The sequence below is a fragment of the Aquarana catesbeiana genome, linkage group LG01 (assembly GCF_042186555.1).
Source record: "Aquarana catesbeiana isolate 2022-GZ linkage group LG01, ASM4218655v1, whole genome shotgun sequence".
NCBI lineage: Eukaryota > Metazoa > Chordata > Amphibia > Anura > Ranidae > Aquarana > Aquarana catesbeiana.
The window spans coordinates 881,875,684-881,895,069 of NC_133324.1; the positions used below are offsets into that span (position 1 = coordinate 881,875,684).

Sequence of the window (19,386 nt, forward strand, 5' to 3'; positions counted from 1 at the left end):
GGGTAGAGTAAGGGAGGGTTATAATCCTTGTCAGTTTTTTTTTTTTTTTGTTTGCTATCTGCGTCCTATTTGGGAGATTTCTTTTCATTTCCTGTCCCAAAACCAAAACGGGGGGGTGAGAGGAAATCTCTCCAAATTAAAGGAATCCAGGGGTGTCACAAGGGGCACACAACTAGTGCCTCAATTGGAAGATTTCCCATTTATTTCTGTTCTAGTGACAACCCAAAACTTGGAATCTTCTTTTACTTTCACTTTGATTTTAGTTATACTTCAAGACTTAACTGGAATCTGAAGCAATTCAAAATAATTACCCCTCAGGATTCCTACAGTTTTATTAGTCCAACAACCAAGTGTCAAGTTCTGTTGACAGGGGATCCTTTGAAACCCCGAAACACAATACATTTTTTATGATACATAAGTCTGAATAAAATTTAATCAGGACGTTTTATGTTGGTGCTTTCCTCCTTGCATGCCCAGTCCATACTTGATCAAATAGACAAGTTATAATACTACCCCATTCAATCCAAACCTAAAAAAGGAGGCTTTAGATAGACTTTAATGAGGCAAGTGTAACTATCATAAGTAATTACAATGTTTGATATGCCACTTTTAGAATGCATTATGTGGTGGCACTGCTTGATGAATCTGACCCATAGTGTGAACATGCCCTAAAGATTATTGCTATACACTTTACTTCTTATGATTGTCAGGCACTGCAGCAGGTAGCAATCTCTTCCATAGCAGGCAGTTCACATACCTGCCTAAGGGCTACCTAAAGGATTATAAATATACAACCAGCAAAGCTGTCACAGCAGAAACACAGTAAAATGGTTCACTCAGGTTTAAAGCCAAGACAAAACAAAGAAAAAAAAAGATTTCTTAGCTTTTATTTCTTTCTATGCCACATCAATCCATTGTATCTCTGATTACCTCATCGTTACATCTAGCAATGTAGTTTTAAATGTAACTTTATGTGGTATTTCTCTGACTTTCTTCATTGAAGTACATATATAATACAGATGTTCTTGTCTTTCAGTGATTATGGGTTTGAACATGAGTATAGTCATAAAGAATCCAGTCGATGTTTTGCTGATTTTTGGTTTAACCCAGAATCTCCTCCCGAAGACTGTACACTTGGACAGACCTACACAAGCACCACTGGGTGAGTCTTCCGAGTCACAGGGCAATCTATAACAATCAGGGTAAAGTTGCAGAATTTCCATTTTTCAGTGACCACACAGTAGTAGGAACCATTTGTAGTCCAAGGATAGCAACAGTCTTGATAGTCTTGACAGTCATATCGGGCCACTGAAGAATCTTACTTAGGGTGGCCATAAATGACCTGATCCTGCCCCCCAAATACAGCAGTCTAATGCAATGCCTGCATGAAGAGTTACCTTAGCGGGTAAGTGCAAATTTCTTGCAGCAGGGGCCGTCTTTCATTCTACTCAGTGAGGAAGGTTCTTACCATGTATTTGCATCCTCTGACCATCACTGAGTCCTACAAAACACATGTTACTGTACCAAACTCATAAGTCTTGGGGAGACATCTGACTGTCCTTTAGCAATTTTACAAAAGATATGTAAACTTGCATGATCATCACGGTTAAACATGCAGGTGTAGGTCCAAAGCAGCCTAGCACCAAGGAAAGAATATCAGTCATTTGGAAAAATGCTTTTTGGACAATTGACCATATGATCAGCTGGGCGGGGCCATCCTACAGAAACAATCTTCATCTTTACGGAAAGATCTTCAGTGAAAGGAGAAGCAAGAGGGAGTTCCCTCTGATATAAAGTGCTGTAAAATTATTTATCAATGACAATGCATTTTAATTTTTTTAATTTTTCATTTTCTAATGCAACACAAAATAAGCTAAAGAACAAAACAAATGAAAACAAAAAATGTTTGAACTTTAATAAAAAAAAAAAAAAGAAAAGAAACAAGTCAGGAGAAAAATAATACTTAGGTGAAGAAGTTGAGAAAGTAGTTAATTAAAGTGAATGTAAACCCTCACATATACCCAGTGAAGTGAACAGCCTCAGAAGATACACAGGGATTAAACAAATCTCCCTATATAAGTTTTACATGTACATCTGCTGTCTTCAGCTTGCTACATTCTTCAGAACAGTGGTCTCCAAACTGAGCCCCTTTGTTTGTCTTTATCTAGCCCTTGAGGCATTATTCCTGCCACTGACACCAACGATGAGGCATAATTCCTTCCACTGGCAACAAAAATGGGGCACTATTCCACCTAGTGGCACCAACTATTTCTCCCTCTAATACCAAAGATTGGGCATTGCTTATTCCCACTGGTCACAGTCTGGCCTTCCTAAAGTCTGAAGGACAGTAAACTGGCCCTTTCTTGAGAAAGTTTGGAGACCCCTGCTTTAAACTTCGTGTTAGAGATTTTTTCTTCCTGTTCACCACTGGGTGTGGATTCTTGGCTTACACTGTGAGACAGGTGATTGGAGGAAAGGCACACATCCCCACTCCACATAGGCAAAGGAAGGAAGGAATGTGCAGAGCTGTGCTGTGATTAGACAAGCTTTCTGCTAATCTATTTATAGCACCCACCCCGACACAAATTTCTGGCTGGTTTTATCTCGGTTGTTGGGGAACTTGTCAGAAGTTATCGTGCTGATAACAGAAGAATGGAGCAGCAGAAAGACATGGGACTTAGGGCTTTGGAGAGAGATAAGAAAGCACTACAGATATATGTGCTTAGGTCAAATTTCATGAATCAGATATACATCCACTTTAAAGGGGTTGTAAACCCTCATTTTTATATATTTTTTTTAAATAACAAACATTTCATACTTACCTCCACTGTGCAGTTCGTTTTTCACAAAGTGGTCCCGATCCTCATCTTCGGTGGTCCCCTGGCGGCGCTATCAGCTCCTCCCTGCATCGGAAAACCCCATAGGAGAAGTGCTCTCCCTGGGGGTTACTGTGCGGGCACTTACCCGAGTCCAGGATTTGCGTCTATAGAGACAGAATAATGGACTCGGCCCCGCCCCCCCGGTGCCCGCGTCATTGAATTTGATTGACAACAGTGGGAGCCAATGGCTGCGCTGCTATCAATCTATCCAATCAAGAGCTGAGACAACAGGCAGAGAGGTAGAGCGTGTCTCTGCCGTGGAAATGAACGGGCTCAGGTGAGTAAGACGGGGGGCTGGGGGGGTGGTCAGTGTCAGAAGATTTTTCACCATAATATATAGGATGCATTAAGGTTAAAAAACACAAGGGTTTACAACCCCTTTAAGGATTATTAGGAATAACTAAGGGGTTAAAATAGAACACATTTATTCAATTTAAATTTTTTTGTTACCGGTAGGGTAGTTTAAAATGACATCATATGCAGAATAAAGGTCACCTCTCTGGAAATAACAATAATCTTGTTTAATTGTATTTTTCATTGAAGCTTCTGAACAATCTCCCAAACATAGTCCAAATAAGCAAATTTGCCAGAATTGGCAGTCAGAGGGGTGGTGGGGTAGGAGAGGATAGGGTGCAGGGCATATGTACTGAAGTTTTTAGGGTATGTCTAATAAGTCTCAAGTCCCCAACTGGGTGAAGAAGCCAACATTTTTTTTTCTGATTTTGGCAAGTGTAGCGGAAGGTTTAAACCCCTCTCGGATTATTTGCTATCTATGTCCAGTTGGGGTGATTTCCATACTTCCTGGTACATTAATACAATAGGAAATGAGAGGAAATCTATCCAAAGCTAGAGAAACCTCTTGTAGACAGCTGTCAAGGAAAAAAGTTTCCCAATTAGAGAATTTCCCCTCCATTCATGTTCTAGTAACAACTAAAAATGTTGGATTTCCATCTCTCAATCTCAGTGACAGCACTGACAGTGGTCACCAAGACAAGTAGAGAGAGTGAATTTTCTCACCGGGGACACAGACAGCAAAAAAAAACTACCATTGTTTTTTTTTTTGTTTTTTTTTATCTAAAACTAAACATTAACATTTTGGCTTAAAATACCAAAGGCGGCCAATGACTCACTGTTTTATTTTGATTGATCTCATGTTAAAAAGTTTACATAAAAAGCTCTTACAAATCTTTGCAAACAACGCTATTCTATGTGCTTGTCCTAGTGTACAGAGGGTACGAATGCACCTGGATCGGACCTATTATTTATTTACCTGTGCTAACATTACATTCTGTAAAATGTTGATTCTCTTATATCCTCTGATTGTGTTCAGTTTTCTTTGGTTTGAGCCTCTACAAAACTTACTATTCTTACTAAATAAGAAAATATATTGCTTCGCATTACAACGTCCCAAGAGCTGAGCAGAATTTTTTTTTAACAAAGTCATTTTATTGATTTTGTGGATACAGAGATTTTCCTATCCATGAAAACTGAAAAAAGAACAAAGAAGAGAAAGGTACAGACATTAACCATACTGTCAGTACGTACATATTGGTTTCGGCTGCCTTTACACTTGTACTTTTCAGTAAAAGGCACTTTTTACCGCGGGTCACTGCTCGACTTGGAAAACTGAACTCCATCTTTACCTTCAGTATGGCACAGTTTCAACAGGTTCCTGTCCTGTACTAAAATTGCTTTTATCTGATTTCACTGCACACTGAAAGCTTCTCACAGTGTGTATTGGAAGCTGTAGCAAATTAGATAGAGCCCGTCTCATTTCCTGGCTGGAAGCCATCCATCGTCATCTAGCCATTTCCTTCCAAGCTGTACTGTCCCTGGTCTGCCCCTTTTATTCATAGGACTTCAGTTCTTTGAATCATGGAGGCTTGGCATCAAATGTAGGTGTTAACTAGGGTGGTCTACATTTAAAACAGCCTGCCTAGGAAGGCACACTCCCCCAAACTGACACCCTTTAATGAAGTCAGCAGAGCTTCATCCCATTCACAGGGGTAAATATCCTTGCAGAGTGAACAGCCTGTTTGCCTTTAGTAAATCAAACCCTGTGACTCAAAAGTATTTAGACAAGACACAGCCAGGAAACCAGCATTTTCAAAAGAGGCTAAGCAAAGGTAGTCATAATTTCCTTGCAACAAAGTCACTTTAATCATGGCATTTTAGGGTCACTCTGCAATACCAGGTCTCGCCAGCAGGCAACACGTCTAGAAAGATGTGTATTTTAAGCAGAGGGAGAAGTAGAGGACTCCTCTGTGATACTCTTGTGTATAGTCTCTGTTTATTAAAGTTTTTGGTACATAAGAAGAAACGTACAGTACAACAAAAAGATGAAAAAAGGAATTTCTACGGTGGAAAAAATAGGAGATTACAATTGGAAAGTAAACACAGTGACAGCTAACCGCCACCAACAGTGACAGAGCATCAAACCCGTAGGATTATCATCCTCTTCATGACTCTGTGATACATTTGAATAAGGAGTTCTAAATGAAAAACCGAAGCAAACCTTTTTTACAACTAAAGCAAACACCTGTCATGTTGCCAAAAAAAGCAAAATAACCTCCCAGTGCCAACTTACATTCAGAGTGTATACCATCTTCCCTATGTGTTGTGGTAGACCCCCTAGGGCTTAGGCTCCTTATCTGTAGTGTTTACTGCCCCCCCCCCCCTCCAAAGAAGTAATTTGTGCTGAATCACTTTTCAAAGGGTGGTAAAAGGAGGTTTGCAGACATTCAGGAGGTGATATGGCTGCCTCCTGATGCCTGATTTTTTAAGTTTTTTTTAATTGTAAACCTGTAATTTTGCATAACGGGAAGGTGCCACAACTGCAAGCCAAAATGTTTGGGTTGCGGTTGCTGCACAGCACCAATAATTTACATGGGAGAATTTGAATGGTTGCATGTAGCATTAAAATTGCCAAGCAACAATGCATAGCCTGAGCAGCACCATGTCTGCTTGTAGGGGGCAATAAAAGCACAGATCATCTGCTTGTTTTACTGCCCCCCTGCCTGGCCTCCTGTGTGAAAAGAGTCTTAAGCAAATAATGACTTTTCTAAAAATTGGCATTTGCAAATCACTAAATACTCCCCCAGCACTAAGCATTTCCTACCCCATGCATAACAGGTGCGCAGTCTTTAGAGAGGTCACTCTTTGTTTGGGGAGAGGGTATGTTTGTTTATAGCAGGGGTCTCCACACTGCAGCTTGTGGGCCAGATGTGGCCCTTTGCTTGTCTTTATCTGGCCCTTCGAGCACTATTCATTCCACTCATATGAGCCACTATTCCTCCCACTGACACCAATGATGGGGTACTGTTCCTTCCATTGACTCTAGAGATGGGGAACTAATTCTCCCACTGAAACCAATGATGGGGCACTCCTTCTCGTACTGACACCAATGATGGGGAACTAATTCTTCCACTGACACCACATATGGGGCACTATTCCTCCCACTGACACCAATGATGGGGAACTAATTCTTCTACTGACACCAATGAAGGGGCACCATTCCTCCCGCTGACACCAAAGATGGGGAACTAATTCTCCTGACACCAAATATGGGGCACTATTCCTCCCACTGACACCAATGATGGGGAACTAATTCTTCTACTGACACCAATGAAGGGGCACCATTCCTCCCGCTGACACCAAAGATGGGGAACTAATTCTCCTGACACCAAATATGGGGCACTATTCCTCCCACTGACACCAATGATGGGGAACTAATTCTTCTACTGACACCAATGAAGGGGCACCATTCCTCCTGATGACACCAAAGATGGGGAACTAATTCTCCTGACACCAACAGGCCCGGATTTACTCCCTTTGCCGCCCCAAGGCCGGGCCCTTCAATGCCGCCCCCCCCCCCCCACGCACACACACACACACACACACCACCAGAAAGAGCCCCCAGACATAATACGGTCAAAGACTGCAGACATGATACAAGAGAAGGTCAGAGACTGCAATCATAGTACAGGAGATGGTCAGAGACTGCAGACATAATACAGGAGACGGTCAGAGACTGCAGTTCCTATGGACATTAGTAGATAATGGCCGATCGGCCCTCTCACCTGACCCAGCGATACAGCAACGGTTCCTCTGATCAGGAGTCAGCTCACTCTGAATTGCCCATGGCGACTCCGCTGGGTAGCACCCAGATCTGTATTCCTGCAACGACTCCATTTCTTTCTCCGCCAGGGATGGCACCAGGCTGTGTGGCTTTCCCTCTGGTGGCGCAGGGCAGCGGGGTTCTCTCTCTAATGGTTTTCCCTCAGCAGTGTCCTCTCCCTCTGGAGCCCTGGGTGTACTTTCCTCGGTGTAGACCCCCCCAGGACAAACCACCCCCCTCCATTAGTACAGACCCCCCCAGGACAAACCCCCATCTATTAGTACAGACCCCCACCAGGACAAACCCCCCTCCCTTCATTAGTACACATCCCCCCAGGACAAACCCCCCTCCCTTCATTAGTACAGATCCCCCCAGGACAAACCCCCCTCCCTTCATTAGTACAGACCCCCCCCAGGACAAACCCCCCTCCCTTCATTAGTACAGACCCCCCCAGGACAAACCCCCCTCCATTAGTACGGACCCCCCAGGACAAACGCCCCTCTATTAGGACAAACCCCCCCAGGACAACCCCCCTCCATTAGTACAAACCCCCCCAGGACAACCCCCCTCCATTAGTACAAACCCCCCCAGGACAACCCCCCTCCATTAGTACCTACCCCCAGGACAACCCCCCCTCCATTAGTACAAACCCCCCCAGGTCAATCCCCCCTCCATTAGTACAAACCCCCCCAGGACAACCCCCTCTCCATTAGTACAAACCCCCCCCAGGTCAACCCCCTCCATTAGCACAGACCCCCCCAGGACAAACCACCCCTCCCTTCATTACTATTAGATTGTAAGCTCTTCTGAGCAGGGCCCTCTTAATCCTATTGTATTGTATTATAACTGTATTGTCTCCCTTTTATATTGTAAAGCGCTGCGTAAACTGTTGGCGCTATATAAATCCTGAATAATAATAATAATAATAATAATAATTAGTACAGACCCCCCCAGGACAAACCCCCCTCCATTAGTACAGACCCCCAGGACAAACCCCCCCTTCATTAGTACAAACCTCCCCAGACAACCCCCCCCCTTCATTAGTACAGACATCCCAGGACAAACCCCCCCTTCACTAGTACAGACCCCCAGGACAACCCCCCCCCTCCATTAGTGCAGACATCCTAGGACAAACCCCCCCTTCACTAGTACAGACCCCCAGGACAACCCCCCCTCCATTAGTGCAGACCCCCCAGGACAAACCCCCCCCTTCACTAGTACAGACCCCCAGGACAACCCCCCCTCCATTAGTGCAGACCCCCCAGGACAAACCCCCCCTTCACTAGTACAGACCCCCAGGACAAACCCCCCTTCACTAGTACAGACCCCCAGGACAAACCCCCCCTTCACTAGTACAGACCCCCCAGGACAACCCCCCCTCCCAGAACAACCTCCCCTCCATTAGTACAGACCCCCAGGACAACCCCCCCTCCATAAGTGTACAGATGGAGACAGGCTTGGGCAGGAGTGAGAGACACAGGAGAACACGCCCCCCCCCGCACAGAGACCAGCCGCTCCGATCTCCGGTGGCTGCTCTCCTTCTCTGACAGGAGGAGGGAGGGGGGACAGGCTTGAGCCTCGAAAAAACCAGCAGCGGCGGTGACCTGCGGAGGAAGCCGCCTCAGTCTGGACACAGAGAGGAGGAGGAGGGAGAGGAGCACTCTAGTGCTTCAGCGCCCCCACCTCTCTGGCGCCCGGGTGCGCTGCATCACCTGCTGCTATGTTAGTGTGGGGGGCGGCCGAGAATTAGTTGCAGGAGCGGCACCGCCCCTGTACCACTGCCGCCCCGAGGCCTGGCCTCTGTGGCCTTGTGGGAAATCCGGCCCTGGACCAATGATGGGGCACTATTCTGCTAATGACCACCAAGTCTATGGCATTGTTTAATCTCAGCGATGCCAGGACATCTTCTACTCCCACTGGCTATAGTCTGGCCCCCCTAAAGTTTGAAGGGCAGTAAAGTGGTCCTTTTTTTTTAGTAAGGTAAGGAGCAATGTTCAGTTTAGTAACTCCTGGCATCCTTACATCTTGCTACTGCAAACTGATGAAAGGTGATATCAGATTGCTATGGATAATTACATGTCATAGCTCACGTCATGTCAAATGAACCCCTTTAATTCACAACTTTTATCAATAGAAACAGAAAAATGATAGCAGAATAGATCAAGTGGTCCATTGAGTTTTCTCCTTTTTTGATTTTTTTAACATTTTTTTGAGTATAGCTCAATGTTTGTCCCAAGAATGTTTGTTGATTGTGATTTGCATCTTCTGCTCATGCAGGCTGTTCATTGAATGGTGATTTACCAAAACGTTTAGTTATTTATAAGCCAGTGATGAGAGTAGACAATGCATTATCATACTGGGCTTTATTTATTAAGTCCAGCACTTTTCCGCTGAAGCTGGATGGATGGCAGCATTATTTGCTATGAATGGGAGTCTTGAAGCGTGAAATTTAGAGGCACAGAAAGCACCTCTATCATACACACTGAGGATGTGAGAAATATCCTCAGCTGAAATAAAATAAAGAACCTGTAAGCCGGAATGGACTTTGTACTGTGCTTGTTCCACAAGGGCACGTTGATAAATTGTCAGTGTGTCCTGCTTCTCGCATGCACTTTGATGTCTGATGGATCATACATTTACTGCTGAAGAATGATGGCCTGCCTGCGCCTATTGAGCTCCTGTGGGCATACTCTCTGACAGGTACACCGTGGGTACTAAATGTCCATTGTGCCAGGAATGATCAATTATACACAGCATGCAGCTCATGTAAGAGAACTAATACCCTATATCTGTCAAGATTTTTACTGTTCACAATAAATCTGTTTTAAAATATACTCTTTTATTTTAGCTTAACCTTCCTCAGATATGTACTGTACATACAGTACATGCCGAGTCTACATAGCCACACCTGCGCCTGTCTATCAATGGTGTTCTTTTTCCCCTTAGCAGCCAGAACTTCATGATTGGAAAGTTTGTGTAGGAAGGGAGAGCTGCTGTAGCTTAGAGCAAACCAGTGTTCCCTTTCAAGTTTCCAATTCAGAGAATAAGTGGATCTTATTGCTTGCTATCGGCAACAAGAGATTCCATTCATCCATTGCCATAACCATGTTGTGATCCTCAAACCTAAGAACCTGGTTCCATGCTTTAAACCTAAGAAAGTGGCTCCATACTTGAAATGATTACCAGAGCTGCATTAGCCACTCAACAAAGTATTACCAGGGTCTGCCTAGGAGGCTGCAGTTGACATTTTGACCAACACAAACATACCAGGGCCAGTTTGGACCAACCATGCCTATGGAGTGTGGGAGGAAACCAGAATACCTAAAGGAAACCCACACAAGCACAGGGAGAACATTCAAACTCTGTGCAGATAATGTTCTGGCCAAAAATCTAACCAAAGACCTCAGCACTACTAAGCCACTGTGCTGCCCACAAGAGTTTCCCTCTCTAACACTTTTCAAAGAAACCTTTGGTCAATTTTCAGACTTGCATTGAAAAGCTGATTGGCTCACATAATATAGGTAAGAAAATGACATGAGTAAGCAGAAAACTTTATATAGGTTGAAACGACTTTTTGTTCTTTCAACCTTGACAGCATAACAGAAGGTCATATATGTTTTGGTGAGTATTAATAGATAATATCACCCAAAACAGGGACATTTAATAAAATCTGCCATGGGGTTTTTGGTACTGAGTTTGGCTTTAAACAGAATGCAGCAATCATTGATAAGTGCAAATGAAGGGGTTGGGTTTTTATTGCTTCACACAGCTGGCATCAAGACCTAGTGGAGGACAACCAAAGTTCCAGATGATAGACCTCTGTGCATAAGTTTGAGGCCAGCGAGCAAGCATCCTATACTTTACAAAGTCTATATGCTGCACACTGGGCAATGTCCATAGATATAACAGAGGGGAATGGTTGGGAATGGGAGGATAAATAGATCTTGCTTCCAAGAGAATCCATAAAAACATGTATTGTATGTTTATAGACTTTCATAGTCACCACCAGTGCTGGGATAACCTTGAGTGTACAGAGGTTGGATGTGACCTGCTTTTACATAAGACTGTGTTCTATTTTTATGGCTATAGGATAAATGTCTTTTATGGATTCTCTTGGAAGCAAGATCTATTTATCCTCCCAACCATTTACCTCTTTTATATCCATGGACATCCATCCTTCTATCATTGCCCAGCATATAGACTTTATTTTGTTTTGATTTCTTTCCATTTCTCCAATGGACTGCCAACAGCACGGTGTTGGGGGGTGTCAAAATTCACATAATTATCAGCCCTTTAAATTGTTTTGCGCCTTTGGTCCGGCTGTGGTTTACTTGGTTTGTTATCCTATACTTTAACACTTACTGAATTTTCAGTGGATGGACAGCTGTCTATGAATTCCTCATTCATAGGCAGCTCATTCAACAATTTCTCATATAACATGATATGCTTGGAACAGCGAAAAAAGGGGGCATAACTTAAGCTGTTATCACCTTAAAGTGATTTTTTTTTTTTAAGTGATTGTTTGCTCTTTGACATTTTTATAGATTTATAAAACGAAGAGATGTGTAAACTAGCCATTATGCTAGCCACACACAAAGCAATTGTCTGGCAACTTCAACCAGGTCTTGTTTGTTACAGTTAAAAGTAGTTGAAAGAACAACCATTAATGAGTTGACCAGCAAATTTCAACTGATATTATAGATTGAAATAGATTTACTACATTGAAAATATACTTACAAGTGATCAAAAACAGGAACCCCGTGAAGCAACCTGATGGAAAGCAATCAGATTTTCTGACACAGTCAATCGGGGCTTCTTCCATTTTCCCAGCAGTCAATAGAAGATAATGGGTTAGTCATTCAAATCTTTTTTTGATAGAAATTCAAATTGAAAGTGCGATTGAACAGTTGGATTTCTACATGTATGATCAGCTATAGAGCCGGGGCAGATTGGTTACTGCTTAACAACTAATGAGAGAAGAAAATAAAAACGTTTAATACACATAAAGTTTTTAAAACGTGACCTTATTATTTCAAGAGGGTGGTAGGTGTCTACAATAATATGTCAGATGTCCCCCCCCCCTCCCCATTGTGTGCTGTGGTTCTCTCTGCTTGCCTCTGTGTTACTCTTGTGTTATTATGCCCTATAGTGATATAAATGTAAGAGGATTGAACCACAGCACATGGCAAGGGATGCATTCATCTGACATAACCAAAAGCATTTGAAGACAGCAAAGTTTGGACCTACTGACCACCGAGAAGGGTTTTAAAGTGGAACTTTACCCATGACAACTTGATAAAAAAATGATATTCTCTAGCAAGGAACATATATTTCACATTAATAATTATGCTACCAAAATTAATGTGTGCTATAAATTACCTCCAGCATTGCTCCTGTTTCTTCTTGCTGGAGGCTGCCATTTTGCTGAAGCACAGAGCCCCTGAACAGCAGTAAATCATAAAGCGGAACTAACCCCATCGATTTAACGGTTTAAAAAAACAGATACATTCCTGGAATGCCAGGATTGCTAACTGTCCCATTTGCTTGTGTCCTCAACCAAACTGCCAAACCATCAAATGTCTGGTGTCATAACTGATCACCTGTGCAGCACACTGGCAGTTTCAGATCAAACAGAAGCAGCTTCCTTGGCTATAAAAGATAGAAGGGTTTAATTCCGCTTTAAGGCTGTCAGCAGATCAGCCTCTGCAAACTCAGCACTGCCTAAAAATGGAAAGCAACTGAGCATGTGCAGACCAGAGTGAGACAGTGTATTACTGGATTTAAAACAGTGTAGACACCTATTATTAATGTTTTACATAGCTATACCTGCAAAAGTGGCCAGTATGAAGTGATCTAGCAGGACTTCATTTTCTGACTAAAGTTCCACTTTAAGTCTTCCTTTGCAAAGAGTTTTTTATTAAAACTATTTTTTTAAGCAACAAATTCACTTTATTATCATATCATTTAATGCCGACCTGCTCCTGTACATACACATCGGCACTTTGAAGATGGATATCTCGGTAACAGCAGCAGCTGCTGCCACAACCAAGGTATCCATCTCTTCAGGAGCCGGTCGTGTTTACAATAATCGTAGTCTCTGTGGCGGGTTCACCCCAAGATCACCGTTATCGGCGACGGGAGAGGGGCCCCCCTCCCACCACTCTCCCGTGCCCTCCGGAGAGCGGCAGTGGCGGAGGCGATCGGGTCCTTGTCGTGGCTGGGTATGGAGATGAATGAGGCTAAGATGGCCCCCACCTGTCTCCATACCATAGCAGGGCGGAAGCGACGTCATAATGTCACTTCCGCCCATACGTCTTAAAGGGCCATTTTTTCAATGTCATTTTTTCAAATGACAAATTTTTTTTTTTTTATTGCATTTTAGTCCAAATATGAGATCTGAGGACTTTTTGACCCCAGATCTCATATTTAAGAGGACCTGTCATGCTTCTTTCAATTACAAGGGATGTTTACATTCCTTGTAATAGGAATAAAAGTGACCCAATTAAAAAAAAACAAAAAAACAGTGAAAAAATAAATAAAATCAAGTAAAATAAATAAGAATTTTTTTTTTTTTTTAAAGCACCCTGTCCCAATGAGCTCAAGCGCAGAAGCGAACGCATACGTGAGTAGCGCCCACATATGAAAACGGTGCTCAAACCACACATGTGAGGTATTGCCATGATCGTTAGAGTGAGAGCAAAAATTCTAGCCCTAGACCTCCTCTGTAACTCAAAACATGCAACCTGTAGAATTTTTTAAACGTTGCCTATGGAGATTTTTAAGTGTAAAAGTTTGACGCCATTCCACGAGCGGGCGCAATTTTGAAGCATGACATTTTGGGTATCAATTTACTTGGCGTAACATTATCTTTCACAATATAAAAAAAAATTGGGCTAACTTTACTGTTGTCTTATTTTTTTATTCAAAAAAGTGTTTTTTTTTTCCAAAAAAAGTGCGCTTGTAAGATCACTGCGCAAATACGGTGTGAAAAAAAGTATTGCAATGACCGCCATTTTATTCTCTAGGGTGTTGGAAAAAAAACAACATATAATGTTTGGGCAAAAAGCGTGTACGGCCACAATAACATACTAAAGGGGAGAAAAAGAGAGAAGTTTATTGTTGGGGCTTACATACATGATTTGCAGAATAGATAATTCCGCTATTCAGCCTTGAAAATTCACATCTGTCAGAAGGTTGGAGTTGTCCTTTAAGCCAATGTTATTTTTACAGCTATTCTTTGTTTAATGAGTCTAATCGTTAATATACACCAACTGCAGAGATGGTAGTTATTTATCTTTGCGTAGTAAACCAGCCTTGGATGTTTCTACTCTTTTTTCTGTGCCATAAAATAAATTGGATTTGTACAACGTGTCAAAGTGGAACATCGAGCGTCCTGCACTTAAAAATGTTGCAAGTCTGTTCTTTGTAATTTCCATTCAGCCCGCATCAGCTGCACTATTAATTAAATTCAGTGTTGGAGTTCTGCAAGCAAGCGGGCGTTCATGAAACTCCTAGACCATACAAGCCAATGAAGAGAAAAGCACATCTTCCAATGGAATAAGCAGGCCGGCCCTATAGAAAATAATTGCCTGCTTTACATTTTAGGCCCATCCAATTTAGAAAAGGATTTCGGTGTACAGAGAACACAAAGCTATTTAGGAAAGCAGAACTCATGCTTGGGTTAGTTCAGACTGTGTCAGCTTCGTGCTGGAAGATCGTCTGTATTTCCTCTGTGATATGATGGCGTTTAATTGGTTTGCGCTGTCAGTCAGCCATTAGGAAATCTGCGGCTCGCCCATCATTTCTGGTTGCTATGTAGGATTAGGAGACTTGGAAGGCTAATATAGAATGTCAATGTGTACAGAAAATTACATGCAAAACAGAGCCCCATACAAAATCCCAACATGTGTCAGAATAATTAGATGGGAGTAATGTTGCTCATTAGCACACCAGTTTAATAAGGTAACCTAAGGAGACGCAGCCAAAGTTTGTTTAAATGTCAAGTCAGTTAAAATGCTGATTGGTTTATATGAATTACCATGCCGGTCTTGTAGGCAGCAAACTGAAGTGCGAGTCCAGCCAAAACTTTTATTTTTAAGTTTTGGATAAAATTAGAATGATTAAACTCCTTTTGGGTTTTACTGCTATTTGGGGCTCACAATACTTTCACCTGCTATCCAAACTAAAAAAAAAAATGAAAAAACAAATGTTTTGGCTGGAGATAAACTTTGAATCTGCTGGAAATAACTAATGAAATAAAAAAAAGTCTGAATCTGATTGGTTGCTCTAGGGTTGTTGTTCTCAACGTATTTTAAAAGTGACATCACAATGAAAACTTAGATGTTTGGAATACAATACACAATGCAACACAATGCATACATGTTGCATGATACAATCTATATTATATATTTCGTTTGCTCTTAAATTCTACAATAGAACAATCAACAACTGAGCGCTCAATATCAATTATTTGCACTAGTTGTGAAGCTCAAACTTTGGGTGGGCTCTTGTATTCTACAAGCTTAACGCAGAATTTAACACTTTTTCATACATTTTTAATATTCAAAGCAAACTCTCCATCCATGTCTCCATGCTTTATTTTATTGATAAATCACTTTGAAAAACACCCCCTCCCAGCATTGCTGTATGGATGTATGACATCATTGTAGCCAGAAACAGGAAGCAGCTGAAGAAATGTAAATAAAAAAAGGTTTCAAGTGGTTCTAAAGACAGTTTTTTTACCTTAATGCATTTACTTACCTGAGCCCCATCTCGATCCACCAATGTGCACCAGAGCAGCGGCTCTCAGGTCTCTCTCTCCTCATTGGCCCACACAGCAGCGGGAACTATTGGCTCCTGCTGCTGTCAATCACAGCCAGTGAGCCAATGAGGAGAGAGCAGGGGTGGAACAGAGCCACGCTCTGTGTGTGAATGGACAGAAGGGCAGCTCAGAAGCGAGCCTGCTCAAGTGCCCTATAGCAAGAGGCTTGCTATTGGGGGCACTCACCCGGGGGGGGAGCCAGGACTGATTGGGGCTGCTCTGTACAAAACCATTGCACAGAGCAGGTAAGTATAACATGTTTGTTTTGTTTTTTTTTCCTAAATTATAGCCTTTAGAATCATTTTAAAACAAGTAAATATAATATATATTTCTATCTATTTACTAAGGCTAGCAGCATTATGATTAAAATAGTTGATGTTGATCGAGAGAGTTTAGTTCTGCTAAATATATATAATATATATATATATATATATATATATATATATATATATATATATAAATATTTTTATTTTTTTTTAATGCAATAAATGTTATATTTGCAAGGAATGATCAATAATTACTCTCAACAAGTAAAACAATTATTTGTGACTATCCATGTTGACCAATCCACATTTACCCTCACACCCACCGCTAAAAAATATTATATCTTCCATAATTGCAGGGAACAATGTAGACGAATAAATGTCAGAAAATCTAAACTGTATTTAGTGGATGCACCTTAGTTCTATGAGAATGCTATCTATTCCATATTACAACCACAAATGATGAAATAACAGTAATTATCACACAGGAGAGTCAAAGAGTGAAAGCCCAGACTTGTAGCCAACTTTTCAGATAAACAATCTTTCATTAAATGATTATTCCAAAAATAGTGACAACTTTCCTAATTTTCAAATATACACATTCAGCTGTTACAATGTGCTATGTAATATCAAAACATTGGTCACGGGTACAGGAATATGCAAATGCATATTGAGGGGGATTTGCTAAAACTGGAACACTCAGAATCTGATGCAGCTATGCATGGTAGCCAATCAGCTTGTAACTTCAGCTTGTTCAATTAAAGCGGAGTTCAAGGCTAAATTGAAACTAGGTCTTAACCAATCGAGCACAACATACCACCAAACCCCCCCCCCCCCCCCCCTTCGTTTTTGGATATCCTTCTTTTTTTTTGCCGTTTTGCACTTTTTGTTTTTTGATCTCCATCAGGACTTTCGTCCTGCTTCGCAAATGAGGTACGTCATCTCATTTGCATTGGCCCCTCCTCCTTTCCCGTCCGCTGCCTCCTTGGACCTGTGTGTGTTCCAGAAGACGACAGGGCCATTCAATAAGCACAGCACGACCAGCGCATGCACTGTGAAGTTTCCCTTGGTTGCAATGACGACTGCACCCGAGCCAATGGACGAATCAGCTTCGGGGGGCTGACATCGCAGGATCCCTGGACAGGTAAGTGTTCTTATATTAAAAGTCAGCAGCTACAGTATTTGTAGCTGCTGACTTTTACATTTTTTTTTTTAGGGGCTGGAACTCCACTTTAAGCTTTGACAATAAAACCTGGAAGCTGATTGGTTACTATGCAGAGCTACACCGAGGGGTTGATTTACTAAAGGCAAACAGACTGTGCACTCTGCAAGGTGCAGTTGCTCCAGAGCTTATTAAATGAGCAGAAGCTCTGCTAATGTCCATCATCCAATCATGTGCAAGCGAAAATTATGTTTATTTTTTTTTTCCTGGAACGTGATTGGGTGCTCTTTGCAAAGTGAAGCCTTACCTCATTTACTAAGCTCTGGAGCAACTGCACTTTCAGAGGGAAACTGCACTTTGCAAAGTGCACAGTCTATTTGCATTTAGTAAATCAGGCTCCATATTTTGCATGTTCGCATTTTAGTAAATCTCCCCCAACGTGTATTGTGTTTGCTTCTCCTAAAGAAAACTTGTCATGAGCAAAATATATTGATTGACTTGACTCTGAAATTGCTACTTACCTGGATATCTCTGGCTTCAATACTTTGAACCACAGACCTGGAATAAGCATGTGGTAAGGGAGGTCAAAACTACTGATCTGCATACTTGTTCCAACTGAGAGATTCAAAGAGCACTGAAGCCAAAAGTTCAGCTGGCTGCTATTGTGATTATTTATTGTATATACTAAAGCATGGTCTATGTTCCTTTTACTTTTTAATTGCAGGTATCGGAAAGTGGTATCCAATGTGTGTGAAGGGGGTATTGACCTTCAGGAAAATCTTATTCGCTTTCAGTGCCCCCTACTAGCACCCAAAGGTCTGCGCATCTCTGTAAAAGGAGACTCCTATGCTATGAAGCCAGGAGAAGATATAACATTCATATTACAGCAGGACCAGGTAAATCCTATAGGCATGGGGATGAAAATGCACTGCTGCTTTACAGTATGGAGGTTTTGGTTCCATATCAAACCCTGGGACACCAATGCATATGTTCTCTCCCCTTTTCTCTTGGTTTGTTTGGGCACCTCAATGTCCTTCTTAAAAAGAAAACATACTGATAGGCTAATAAGATAGATATATTTATAATGTAGTCCACCAACCCTCGGCCCTCCTTTCAATGTTATACCCATCTGCCCCTAAATCAGCTGACCTGATATTGCTGACCAGTTGGCCCAATTTTTAAGGCTTGGCCCGTCCATGTGCACTGCACTCTCATTATCCTATGGAGAACTCTTACTCCAAAGAGTAGGAATGAATGAGTGCGTAGTGTGTGCGCAGGCCCACAAAGCTATTATTCTAGATCAGGAACAGGTGAGTATAAAGCTGGCCATACACCAGCACAGTCTTCTTCAAAAATTTTCATTTTTGGAACTTACATTTCGTTTTCAATTACTTACTGGAGTTAAATCAACAATCACTGTCAACCGTAGTGAGGAGAAAATTCAAAGTAGATTGATAGAAAAATGTTCTTGATTGAATGAAATTCTAACTGCGAATACGGTGTTCATACGCAGCTACGACTAAGACTACTGCCGAAACGCGTCAGCTTTATTGTTTTATTGTCACTCTGATGTACCAATAAACGACACTTCAAGGATTACAGTGTCGCCGGCTCTTCTTACTACTCCATGCATGAAACGCCAGTTCTTTTGGCAGAAAAGGAAAACGCTTATATAGAGCGTTTTTGTGAAGGTGTTTTGCCGTTTTTACTGCCAGAAACTCCTCTCAAAAATGCAAAACCCAAGGATTTGTTTTTCTGCCTCTAAACGTCCTAATGTGCATGGACACATAGGATAACATTGAGCAACTTCTACATGCAAAAAGCTTTACCCCCTTCATGACCAGGCCATTTTTTGCGATACAGTACTGTGTTACTTTAACTGACAATTGCGCGGTCGTGCAACACTGTACCCAAATAAAATGTATGTCCTTTTTTTCCCCCACAAACAGAGCTTTCTTTTGGTGGTATTATTTTTTGCTTTTAATTTTTTGCGCTATAAACAAATAAAGACCGCCAATTTTGAAAAAGAAAACTATATTTTTTACTTTTTGCTATAAATCTAATTTCTTCATAACTTTAGGCCAATATGTATTCTACTACATGTTATTGGTAAAATAAAAATCCCAATAAGCTCATATTGGTTT

At 41.8% G+C, this 19,386-nt stretch overlaps 1 protein-coding gene across 2 annotated transcripts in view; it reads left to right on the plus strand.

Moving 5' to 3' along the window:
* SORCS2 (sortilin related VPS10 domain containing receptor 2) overlaps nucleotides 1–19,386 on the plus strand; it is a 1,340,427-nt gene that overhangs the window by 1,208,572 nt on the left and 112,469 nt on the right. For both annotated transcript variants that reach the window (XM_073610686.1, XM_073610693.1), the window contains exons 17-18: nucleotides 1,037–1,162; nucleotides 17,967–18,138. In XM_073610686.1, the coding sequence (XP_073466787.1) occupies nucleotides 1,037–1,162; nucleotides 17,967–18,138 (298 nt within the window). The remainder of the gene's footprint in view (nucleotides 1–1,036; nucleotides 1,163–17,966; nucleotides 18,139–19,386) is intronic.